The 13,090-nt window shown below is 33.1% G+C and overlaps 1 protein-coding gene across 2 annotated transcripts in view; it reads left to right on the top strand.

Annotated features, from left to right (window-relative positions):
• The window catches only part of PPP2R1B (protein phosphatase 2 scaffold subunit Abeta), a 29,152-nt gene extending 17,276 nt beyond the window's left edge, over window positions 1–11,876 (top strand). For both annotated transcript variants that reach the window (XM_051986960.1, XM_051986962.1), the window contains 5 exons: window positions 2,078–2,138; window positions 8,433–8,587; window positions 8,973–9,115; window positions 9,641–9,732; window positions 10,213–11,876. In XM_051986960.1, the coding sequence (XP_051842920.1) occupies window positions 2,078–2,138; window positions 8,433–8,587; window positions 8,973–9,115; window positions 9,641–9,732; window positions 10,213–10,229 (468 nt within the window). In that variant the 3' untranslated portion in view covers window positions 10,230–11,876. The remainder of the gene's footprint in view (window positions 1–2,077; window positions 2,139–8,432; window positions 8,588–8,972; window positions 9,116–9,640; window positions 9,733–10,212) is intronic.
• Window positions 11,877–13,090: the final 1,214 nt, after the last annotated feature.

The raw sequence follows: 13,090 nt of genomic DNA, 5'->3' as shown, positions 1-13,090 counted from the left end.
TAGCTCATTTGGGTTGATTTAGGAATAAGATTGAAGGAATGGATATTTTGCCTGAAGAATACATAGGGAAACACAATCCTGATATTTGTATATTTGCATGGCTTTATGAAAAAAGAAAATTAAGAGTTGCTTTGTTTGTTCCCCAAGGTCAGAACTAGGGTTTATGGAAGATAGGGAAATAAATTTTAGCTTAGTATAAATGAAGTACTGCCTATTAGAGCTATTCAAAAAAAGGATTGTCTTGAAAGATAGAGAATTCTCTGAAAATGTGGAGCTATTCTGAAAAAAGATAGCTAACCACCAATGGGGGAATCTTGTGAAGGAGAGATTCATGCTTCAGGTGAAGGACTGTATGATCTCTGAATTCTTTTCCAAATCTAGAACTCTATAATTTTGTTTTATGATAGAATGGAGATTCAAAATAAAAAAACCTTTGGTTTATTTTTTAAGATAAATTCTTTTGATCTTTGTTTAGAATCTTTTTGTCATACTGTACATAGCCATTGATTGGGATTATCTTTTGTTTAAAAAAAAAGAATCGAGAAATGACCAATGTTATGGAAATATTGATACTATATTGTTATTTTTTTAATGGCTATATTTGATGGTTATGCTTTTTTTGCAGGTTCTCTTGTTTTTAGGTAGTAGAAATTATGAGCTTTTCCTTTTATAAATGACATTAAATCTTGGATATTGTGTTTGTGTGTGTGAAAAATTGTATCTGTGTAATACACACACATGGTTCAAAAAAATACTCTTGAGTTTTATAGTAAAAAAAAAAAAAATCAAACCAAAAAAACCAAGAACCTCTGTGAAGAGGTTAGATATTTTGAGTTTATTAATTTAGTGCTAACAATGATTTATTTTTCTCTCCTTTTCAGATTGACACATTTAGGTTTGTTTTTTACTTCTCAAGAGTCATGTCCTCATTTTGGTGTCTTTAGTCCTTAAATGTGGCTTTTAATGATAGATTATCTTATTAAACTTTAAAGTGAACCAATTTTCAGGGCTATCTATCCTTTGTGACTCAGTACTCACCTGTCCCCTTTCTGCCTGGAAATCTAGCTTCAGTCTATTATAATTCCTCAAGCCCCATGAACAACAAGTGCCAGCTGTTTTATAGAGGTTTGGATCTAATAAAGGAAAAATTTGGTGACATTTCCTTTCAACGTCTGATCCCATAGCAAGGCAGTCTTCCCATTACTTGCTTCCCTTCAGTGGACTTATAGCAGGGAGATAGAAACATTTCCCACAATTTCTTATGTATTAAATACACTTTTTTTCCTAAACTTTTTTTCTAATTTGTAAATTTTTTTATTGTTATTATTATTTTACTTTTTAAATAAGGTAATTGATTTAGAAGCAGCAAACCATTAGACAGTCAACTTTGAAGTCAGATAGACTTGGTTTCTAGTTCTGTTTCTCACATATACTGCTTCTGTCACTGGGAATGTCACTTAAACTGTCAGTGCACCAGGCAACCCTCTAGACTAAGTTATAGAACAGATTCTGATCTATACCAGTAAAGGAAATTTAACTATGAAAGGTGCTTCAGAAGTTAACCTGAGTTCTTTTGCACATTTCTTTTTCCTTTTCTATCACTATTTTTCACCCTTTTTGTTTGGCAATATGATTTCTCCTTAGTCTCATTTTCATATAGTTATGTGTCATCTTTCTCCTTTTTCTCCCAATTTCTTTCCCTCTTCCCTTTATTGCTTCCTCCTTTTTTTTTTTTTTTTTTTTCCTATATGTGCAGCAAGGCATAATGGATAGAATGTTGGACTTAGAATCAGGAAGACTTGGGTTCAAATCTTAGACCTGACATTTATTAGCTGTGTGTCCCTAGATAAGTCAGTTAATTTTTGTGTATCAAGGGCAGCTCCTTAGAACTGACTAATTTATGGGTTGTGAGCTGTGTTGGAGGAATGAGTTTCCACACTATAAATCTCCTATGCTGCCCAAATCCCAGACTTGTTGTATTTTAAATTTCCCAAATCACAACTTGATGTAATGTAAATAGATTATCTTATTTCTTGGCTTGGAATGGTTGCATATTAACTGACCTCTTTGTATATAGGGTGTGGAATTCTTTGATGAGAAACTGAATTCTTTGTGTATGGCCTGGCTTGTGGATCATGGTAAGTAGAAGTTAGCATAATCAGATTATGAAAAGCAAATTTTCTTTGCTTTTTCTAAAAAGTTTTAAGGCACTCATAATTCTTTTTGAGAAAGAAACCCCAGAGTGACTATCATGATAAAGGGCTTTGATTGAAGAAATTTTCCTTTGACTATGGAAATGATTGATTTGTATTTTCCCCTTTTTTTCCTTTGAGGTAGATGAACCTGTTCTCTGATCCTTTTCTCTTATTTAATACTTCATAATTCTTTCACATTTTCCCTCTAACATTCAGATGTATCCAAGTTATATGCATATACTGGCAGATTTCTTTCCCTACCTCAACTTATTTCAGTATTATCATTAGTAGTTACAATCAGGAGTTACTAAATTAAGTTTGGGAATAGGCAAAGAAAATGGGAAAATAACTTACTTGGATCATTTTTAAATCAGAAAGTTGTATAGAAGATGAACAATATTCTCACTTTGTGAATCTAATGGTGGGAGGCTTAGTTTGGTGCTGAGTCTTAGACAAAGAATAGGGAAAAATTTCTTGGTTTTAGAAAAAGAAAGTAATGGTACCACTATTGCTAGACCCAAAATAAAAGGATTCTGAAGTGGGGCTAGCTGATAAATAGTAGTAATTAATAGTTGGGATTCTGGCGACATCCATGGCTAGAAGAGTGCTCTTTGCTTTACTGGTGGGAATGGATAGACTCGTATAAAAAGTGAAACTATCATTAGTTTGGAACCCACTGTTGAATAGTCTTAGAGTTTAGTGAGCAGAGATTTTTTGATTCCTAGTATGTTAGTGGCATCAACTTTTACACCATCCATTGGAATAGGCAAAGGGTGGTTGTCCTCTGGAAGTACCCAGTGGTCAGACAATGTTATACTTTTGTGGCTGTATGTGGACTTTATATTTATATATATGAAATGGAAAAATTGGCACTTATGTGATTATGTTTTTGTTACTTATGTGCAGCCATATTTAGAGTTCATAAGTAGTTGAACAATTAATAGAGCTTGTCCATCATTATCTGAGACAGACTGCAAATGGATACTGAAGTAAATCTAGAGTTGAAGAGAAGAGGAAGTTTGGATGATTACAGAGTACTTTTAAGAAATTGTTTTTCTTGAAACAGCTCCTTTTTTTTTAATACCAATATTCTTTGGAGATGAGGTCCTACTTTGAATTGTGGAATATTGTAGATGCCTAAGAATTGATATTGAGGCCCTCCAAAAGGACAGTGAATAAGTATATGCTGAGCATGAACAGATTGCTACACATAAATGATGAATCATGCAGGGGAAGCAGTGTAAAGCTAATCATCAGATAATTGATGACCAGGAAAATCAAGGATTGGTCAAATAGTAAGAGTGAGGAAATGCTGTGGACAGTTTGAGTTCTTCATTATTATCTAGACAATGTGAGGAGTTCTAGAATGCGGGGTGAATCCCTGTGCTGAATTTATAAGAGGACATAGAGACTTGCATAGGAAAGAACAGCCATGGGTCTATTGCACTTTGCATAGCTAAACGAAATGTCTATATTAATAAGAGAAAAGATATATTGGAATATTTGGAGGGTATTTAGTTAAAAAGAATAAGAGTGAGAGAAAAATGTAAGAGGGAGATATACCTATTAGTGTGTACTTTATACATATAATGCGTGTATATGCATATTTATATATATGTTCATATGCATGTATATATTCATGCATATGTATGTTGCGCATGTGAGCATATGTATTCTCAGTAATTATTCCAGTGAATTAACAAAACTATTTAGCTTTCTTTGTCCTAGAATAACCTTAAATTCCTTGTTGTTTCCACAGAGATGGCCTCCTGCCCAATCAAAATCTAGTTAATTATTTTCCCCCAGTTTTGGTTTGAGGCTATTGACTGACTAGTCTGCAACTAATATGGATCCTTTTTTTCCTTTGCTTTTGTAACATGTAGAAGCACAGATAACAATCATTGATTTGAAAAGTAATCCTGAGTCAATGAAATGTCTCAAGTGTTTCTCTTCTAGAGGATCATTATTTACAGTTTTTATTTATTTACATTATTTTCATTGGCATAATAAGTTTTTGGAGATAACATCTTAGATTGTGTTTAATTTTTTAAGTGAAATATTACTGTTATTTTATTGGAGCTTTGGTCTAAGTGACCTTGCTAGAGAAGAAGAAACTGTTCAGATCATCATTATCAAAATCCATGGTAATATTCAGAATATGGATCGTTTGTTACCAATCCAAATGTCTTGCTAAAATGAATAGTAAACTTTCTGTAGCATTTTCCATCAATTTGGTAACAATGGTCAACAAAAAACAAAGGAGGTCTGGCATTACCTGCCCTTGAAGTCATATTGGCTGTTTGTTGTCACAATGTCCTTTTCATTGTGTTCACTAGTGTCTGGAATTTTGTCAGTATTTTGTGCCCAACTTACTGACATATTTAGTCTCCTTTTTTGGAAATCGGGACATTTGTTCTCTTACTTATCACTGACAGTGGCTTAGTGGTAACATCTTCCAGACCTTAGGATGGTTGCTAGTTGCCAGGGTCAACTATTTATTCTGGACTATCTCTGTATATATCTTGAATATCAACTCTTTCTTAGTCACTTTTTCTCTTTTCAGTCTAAAAGTAATTTTCTTTGACAGAGGAAATTGAAAGAAATGCATTAAGAATTAAACATCTTTGCCTTCTCTTTTTCTCTTGTCAGTTATCATTGCATCATTCACCTTGAACAAAAGTTCTATGTCTTCTTTGATCCTCTTCTTTTGCTAAAAAAGAAACACTTTTTTGTTGACTTTAGCTTTCCAGATCAGTCTCAATTCATTCTTAACTAAATCATTCCTGATAGTGTTCTTAAAGTATTATTTTATGTTTTCGTACTCATTCTCTGTTACTTATCCCTTTCTTCCATTTTTTGGTCCTTGTCTTTATAATCTGAGTATGGTGGTTTGTTCCCTTTGCATTCATGTTGATCTTTAAAGGAGAAAGTTCTCCTTTTACCAGATGTAATTTTGCTTGATGCCTTTATAATTTCATAAAGTACTGGATGTCATATATGATATCATTTGTATTCCTATGTATGTAGCACTATGTTTCTATTGGGAACACCAGAAAATATAAGACATGATGTAGTTGTTGTTGTTTAATTTTTATTTTGCAGGGGCAATTGGGGTTGTCCAGGGTCACACAGCTAGAAAGTATTAAGTGTCTGGATTGAACTCAGGTCCTCCTGACTTCAGGGCCAGTACTTTATCCACTGTGCCATTTAGCTGCCCCATGCTATGGTTTTTATCCTCTTCAGAATTTTATAAAACTTGGAATCATTTTCTCAGAGCCTGCCCTCTCGTTTTCACTTAGTTCATACCTTTGTGAGACACGTTAAAAATTAGTAATGTGACACAAAGTAGCAAGAGAAATAAGGGGTAGACTACAATTTAATGAATTGGGATATAACTTGGTGATATGCATGCACTGGCCATTCATTGTTGTCTTGTAAGTAACCATCTACATTTTATTTCCAGCTTATTTTTCAGGGATCTTGAGCTGGAAGAATTAGGTTAGTTCAGTCTTGTCCATAGAACAAAGAGGAAACTAAGACTCAAGAGAAGTTAAATCATTTGCTCTAGGTCACCAGGTACTAAATGTCTACTTGAGGGTTCAAATCAAGGCCTCCTGGCCTAGAATCCTGATCTGCTGACCCTGGTTGTCTGGCAGGAATCCCAGAAGTCATTGACCCATTCTTTCCTCTCATATCAAACCCTAGTCAGGACGCTAGGATTTCTCTGCAAAGCTTAATGATTCAGTGTAAACCCTTATGAATTGTATAGTATTAGTCACTCTTGCCCTCAAGGCAGATAGTACTCCATGAATTGAATGTGAAGTTTTTTTCTTGCTTCTCTACCTCTGCAGAAAGAAAATGTACACCTGCCCACTCTCCAGTCTTAGTGTCTTTTGTGTCCATCCCTTTACATTCCCAGTTACTGTCCTGCTTCATCGTGATTCTTTCTAACTATTCTCTGGAAAGCAATGCCATTCACTGAAAGAAAATTGCACTTGGGAGTCCAAAAAGCCTTAGCTTTGAATCTGACTAAAGAATCAGAACCTTGAGCAGATCATTTGGCTTCTTTGAGTCTCAGGTTTCTTTATCTGGAAAACAACAGATGCTTCATAGGGATTTTGTAAAGATGAAATGAGACAATTTATATAAAATACTTTGCAAATATTGAAGTGTTATGCAAATGTCTGTTAATGATGGTGATAATACTCTAAATGTCTCTCTAGATAGTTTTCCTGGTTTCAAGTCTCTGCCTACTCCAATTTGAGCTATTAGATAATCTTATTTTTACTAAAGCTTCCTTTAAAAACCACTGTCATCATGTCCTCTGCTTCAAAAAAGTCTTTGATGTGTTTCTATTTCCCTGTTTTCCTAACATTATGATTTTTGAAATCTTCCATAATCTGCCTCTACCTAACAAACTTCATTTCTTACTGTCACAATGTTTAGATAATGAAATTCATAAGTATAGGTACTCTATTTTCATTTTATCTCTTCCAAAGTCTAATGTAATGTTTTTCTAATTGTAGATTCTTAAAAAACTTGCCCAATGAATGTATAAATAATCCCTCAATTTTAAGCAAAATTGGTTAATGTAGTCAGTCTAGCAGAACTTAATCATAATCATTTCTACCTCCATGCCTTTGTTTATTGTGTTCTGTTTTGGGATTATCTCCTTTTATCCAAATTCTTTGCATCCTTTAAGTTCTCATTTACTTCTTCTTTGAAAACTGACTTTTCTAGTTCTCATTGATTATTTTTCTTCTACTTAGAAAAATGTTATTCTGAATTTGACAGATATTAACAAAAAAGAGGCTTGTACATGAGACCATATGTCTTATGTTATAGCTTGAATTAAAATATATCTATGTCTGTATAAATACATTTCACATAATTAATTTCAAAGTTCTCTGACTTGTTGATCAACCTTTTGAACTTTCCCCTGCTCTCTTCTATATGTTTAAAAAATGCCTAAGTGGCCTTTTTTTCTTTTTTGGTATCAATATTTCTAACCTTATATACCAATAATCAAAGCCTTTGTAATAAAGTCATACTCAACCAAACAAAACCCCATTTCAATTCACACATTCATCAAAATTTCTGGATCTTAAGCATGCTCCTTCCCTACATTTGCATTGATCAGACTTCTTATATTTTTCAGTTATTTTTATTTTACACAGTTATAGTTATTGTTTGCATTATTTTGTTATTACTTTACTCTTCAATAGTTCAAGTCTTAGCAGATTCCTCTATAGCTGTCCTTTTTGTTATTTCTCACAGGGCAGTAACATTTGATCACATTCATATACCACAATTTCTTTAGCCATTTCTCAATTAATAGATTGCCCCTTAATTCCTTGTATATGACTACAACAATGAAAATAGCAAAAAAACCTAATGCTGCTATAAATATTTTTATACATATAGATTCTTTTGATTTTTTTGATTGAAAGTGGGGTGTCACTTAATTGATGATGTTGGGTCAGACCTTTTATAGCACTGTAGCATACAGTTTAGCATTTAATTACATAGAATTTTCTGTGTTGTGTGATTTTATGTTGTTAATCTTGTGATCCCCAACTAGATTAAGTAAGTTCCTTGAGGAACAGGACCTTATGATATATTTTGCTAGATTTTCTGCGTTTCTCACAGTGCTAAGCAATTGGTAGTCAAATGTGAAGACCGAGTTAGCACCCTGGATATCTTAGAATCAGCCGAAGTCAGGATAAGCAAAAGTCCTTGGTCTTTATTCTTGGTCATTAGGGGTAGAGGTGAACAGGATGGACGCAGGACTTCCTTTTCCTCTCCTACCAAAGTGACTGGTTGTCTTACTCCACCTCCCTAATCCTTCCCACAATTTTCTGTATACACCAAAGGATTGAACCAGCACAGAATAGTGGGAAGGGCCATTTTCAAAGCATATGCTAATAAAGTATTGTCCAATCAGTAGTTAGCCTTAAGTGCTCGCTTGTCTGTCCTCAGTGCATCAACTCAGAGTTTCATCTTTTTACAGTCAAATCAGTAGTTTTTGATTGAGGAATGTCAAGGTTGTTATAATTTCCCTTGGGTTTTATGGGGGAATTAATTCTATAAGACCAAAGGAACTTACTGAAAGTTTGTGTTATTATAATGTGACAGTAAAATTTGTGTTTGTGGAAGAAAATGTAGTAGATTATTAATAAAATAGTTGATGTCTGATTAGAAATGGACTTATTTAGAATGCATTTACATTTCTTCTAGTGTATGCAATTCGAGAAGCTGCCACAAACAACTTGATGAAACTGGTAGAGAAATTTGGTGCTGAGTGGGCTCAAAATACCATTGTTCCCAAAGTACTAGTAATGGCAAATGATCCTAACTACTTACATAGGATGACCACTTTATTCTGTATTAATGTAAGTATGAAGTGTATGTTATTTATTGAAGCTTGTCATTAAACCAGTTGTTAAAAAGTTTTTTTCCCAAATTCCAGACACATTTATTTTCAGAATGCCTCCTGACTGAGCCTTTCCATTTGCAGAATGTGGTCCTGTACTATAGGATCTGGAAGGCCTTTTCTAGCTCCAGAAATTGTTTTGATTCTTAGAATACTACCTAATACTTAGAATGTCATCCCATGTGCAAAAACTTAATGTTATTTGCTTGCCAGTAACTTAGCTACTATAATTTCTTACCTTGGTAATTAAAATTTTGTGAAATTTTAGAACTGTCACCTGGGAGATTTTCTTTGATTTGATGTTTTTATTATTTCCTTTTTTTTTCTTTCTTTTTTTTTTTTAGGCATTGTCTGAAGCCTGTGGCCAGGAAATCACAACTAAACAAATGCTACCGATTGTATTAAAAATGGCAGGAGACCAGGTAGCAAATGTTCGCTTTAACGTGGCTAAATCTCTACAAAAAATTGGTCCAATTCTAGATAGGAGGTATGATTTTAATCTTTAACTTCTTGTTTTTAAAGTAATGTTAATTTAGTATGAAGTATCACTGAAGTTAATATGCTTCCCAAAAACAAAGTATGTAGTGGAAAAAACAGAGATTTGGCACCTGAGCTGGGTTGAATTCTTGGCCTTTGGCAAGATTCTTTTCTCGCATTAGTTTTCTTATCTATAAAATAAAGTGAATTGCATTAGATCTCTGCAATTACTTCCAGCCATAAATCTTTTATCATAAGGTGGTTTTCTTATTAACCATTTAGCAAACACTATTAAAGATCCCTGTTTTGATTTTCTGTAACAAGACTGCCATAAAAAGGAATAGAAAATTATTTGATTTTGAAGATGATTATATTGATAGTTTCCTTAGAAGTCAAATTAGTTCATAGCTGTTAATTTTTATTACAATTTAAAAAGATTTCTCCTTTCTGGTTTTTAAAGAAGCCAAGTTTATACTGCTATTGGCAGCTATTTTTATTATAAACTACTTATGTTAATAACACTGTTTTGTTTTAGTGCATTGCATATTGAAGTCAAGCCAGTGCTGCAGAAGTTAGGGCAGGATGAGGACATGGATGTCAAGTATTTTGCACAGGAAGCCATAAATGGTAAGTTTTTGGGTTTTTTTTTGTTTGTTTTTGGTTTGTAATGTTTTGTATTGCTAATGGGACATAAATTCTGGTTAGTAAGAAATACACCAAGTTTTATATGAGATGCTTTAATCGTTATTTAGGGAAGTGTCTTTCCATGTATTTGTTAGATAAAATATGGCTGGACAGACCCTTCATATTATATCATTGCCCTCCCATAATGGACATGTTCAGTATAGCTTTGGGAGATGGTAAGAAAAAGATTTTCCCTATTAAGAACAGTAGGAAAAGATAATTACATTTTAATCTTAAATTATAAACATGTTAACTGTTGGGTAGCCTCATAGAATGAGGGACCTGGCTAGTTTGAAAATTTTATGATTTTTGGTGGTTCCTCCCCCTCTCCCTCCTCCCCCCCCCCCAAAGATATTATATAAACCTGTATCATATCATATATATCTGTATTGCTAATTTTTTTTTTCTTTTTGAATTTTCCAGTTCTTGCCTTGGCATAATGAGGAACAGGAGGGAAAAGATTTTACTAAATTCTTATCACAGATTTCTAGTCAATGTGTTCTTAAACGGGATGCAGAAAAAAAAGGAAAACCTTCAAGATCTCATCCAAGCAAATGGCAGCAACTGTTACAAGAAATCAGATTTCAGTGACTTGACTTTCTCAAGATGAAATGGGTTTTTTTAAACTTGTTTTTTTTTCTTTTTTTTTTCTAAGATAATTATTTAAGCCATTCTTATGGTTTCTGACTAATTCTCAGCATTCAGTACAGTCGATTCTCAATTATCCACTAATGGGTTATTCATGACAGTTTCTGTCTAGCCAGTTCCTGGGGCCTTCTTGTCAGGACCAAAATGGGGGGAGGATTGGGTATAAGGGTTTAATTAAACCTGGGATATGGAATATAGTCAGTGTCTGTGTGTTTATGTATTTGTCTGAGTATCTCTCTGACTGCATTCCAAAACTAAGTACATGTGATTTAATATTGACTGTTATTTTATACCTCATTTCTCTTATTTGTGTGGATAATTGAGATTTGGCTGTAATGGAAGTCTCCTTTTATTGGATGATGGTGGCTTTCATCAGTGTCTCCTGAAAGGGGCATGTGGAAACACAAGTTTAATGTATTGGTTGCTTTGGTTTTTATTTGCTTGATTTTGACTGTAATCATGTCATTCAGAAACCAAATACAGAAGCATATTGCTTATTATTGTTGTGACATTGAAACCTAACTGTATTGAAACTCATTGGTGTGAATACATTTAGAAATAATTCTCTTTCTTGTCTGAGAAACTTTAAATTTAATGCCTACTAGTAAGCAGTAGTTTTTCCCGTTTCATTGTGAAATTTCACTTTTGTATTTCTCAAGAGTAAAGAAACACGGGTTTAATACTGTGTGGATTTCCTTTATAAACTGGTTCTGCTTCCAATAATGTTAAGATCCAGTCATTGATACTGTACAGTAACTTTTCAAACTGGTTTCATTGCTCTCTTTTTGATATGGTGATGTCTTGTCTTTTTATAGCTTAAAATTTGTTTTTCTGCATCAACAGTAAAACCTCATTAATTCCTCTTGGAATTTGTGAAGATGGATTTCATAGAAGGGTTTATTAAAACAAATTACCTTTGTACATCAGATGGAAGGAAGCATATTTGGACTATTTAAGAAGACAATCTATTTTCAAGCACTCTCAAGTACTTTAAAAAGACTCGTTTCAATTGTATGGCCCTTGATGTGCTAATTACTGATCATTCTTATATAAAAGTGGGTCCATTAGGAGCTCTACTAGGCAATATTTTGTTATCCTAGTTTGAGTTACTTTGTGTACTTGAAAAATAATAAAATTGTATTTCATTAAACATTTTGAACATAATTTTAAATTTGTAAATTTTTAGCTTGTTTAGATTCTCCACTAACCCAAATTATGAATCAGGGATATTTTGTTGTACTATATTTTTCTTTAGGTGAGACTTGCTGTGTGGTTTGTTTCATTTTTTGTTGTTATTTTGTTTTCGAGTTGTTTAATTCATAACTTTTTAGCTTACTGAGCCCTACCCATCCTGGTTTTGTGAAACCACTAAGAATTCTTGGTGACTTTGTATTTTTAAATAATTACATAAAATCAAGTTTTGACTTACTACTTTAAAATTTGTCGTAACTCCATTGAAAAAAATTTTATGTGAACATTTAAATAACATTTGTATTTGATTATCAAAGTGCCTTTTAAGAAGTCTATAATTTTTTTAATTTAATTTAAAAAATTCTTTCATATTTCTATTTTGCTTATAGACTCTTAACTAATGGCAATTTGAGTCTGACATAATTACATAATTTTATGTGTAGAAGTCATTGTAAATATAACCATCATATTCCAGAGATTGCTATTTTTTAGGCCAAAATCTGAAACATTTGAAAGAAAATTAATATTTGAATACATCATTTCTGTTTCTATTAAAAGTGATTCTGTTTCCCCCCTCTTCCGGCCTCCCAGAAAGCCCTGTGCATCATCCTCTTTATGCTTAGGCTGTTCTAGCTGCTTTTAAAGTGTGTTTCATCAGTGCCCTCACATTCAGCCCTTTTTCTTTAAGGTGCTTTTTGTGAAGAAGTCTTTTTACTGGCTGGACAGGACTGTGCACTAACAGACTAATCTTTCTAACTTTTCAGCCACATTACTTAGCCTGTGATTTGAGCATTTTCTCTTTAAGCTCAGTTTTCTTATTTGTAAAATAGTAAAATGTAACATCCCATTGGTGCTTTGCACATGTATGGGATGAAATAGATCTCATCTTTGTGTACTTATTTCAGAACTTAATCATTTGGTGGCCAGTTTTCTAGTGAAGAGTCTTTCAGAATTCATCCAGTCTTAAATCTTTTGATGGGCTTGAATTTTGTTAACTGAATTTGGTGTAGGACCTACTATATATAATTTGTGATCTGCTGACCTAGCCTTTAAAAATACAGGGTCATAGTACCATAAGGAGGCATGAGAGTTAGCTGTTATATAATATAGAATATGATCCTTTTTATGTATACACCAATTTCTTGGCATGTTATCTTTTTTTTTTTTTTTTTTTTGCCTCTGCATATTATCTTTGCAGATTATTTTGGTCCAACTACTTGATCTTTTAAGATAAGAAGAAATGGATATGTGTAATATTGTGCCTAGTAGTAGCCTCTGTTTACTTAAACCAAAGCTTAGTTTTTTGTTGAATTTTCTAAACCAAACAGACAAATAATGGATTACTCAGAAATTTGTGCTCCTGAAAAATTAATTGTATTTTTATATAAAGAGCCAGAGTAGAAACTTAGCTTTTTCTGCCAACTAGACTCTTTCCTAAGTGTAAATGCCTCATTTGTAATGG

The sequence above is a fragment of the Antechinus flavipes genome, chromosome 3 (genome assembly GCF_016432865.1).
Source record: "Antechinus flavipes isolate AdamAnt ecotype Samford, QLD, Australia chromosome 3, AdamAnt_v2, whole genome shotgun sequence".
Classification (NCBI taxonomy): Eukaryota; Metazoa; Chordata; class Mammalia; order Dasyuromorphia; family Dasyuridae; genus Antechinus; species Antechinus flavipes.
This window is presented reverse-complemented; position numbering and strand designations above follow the sequence as displayed.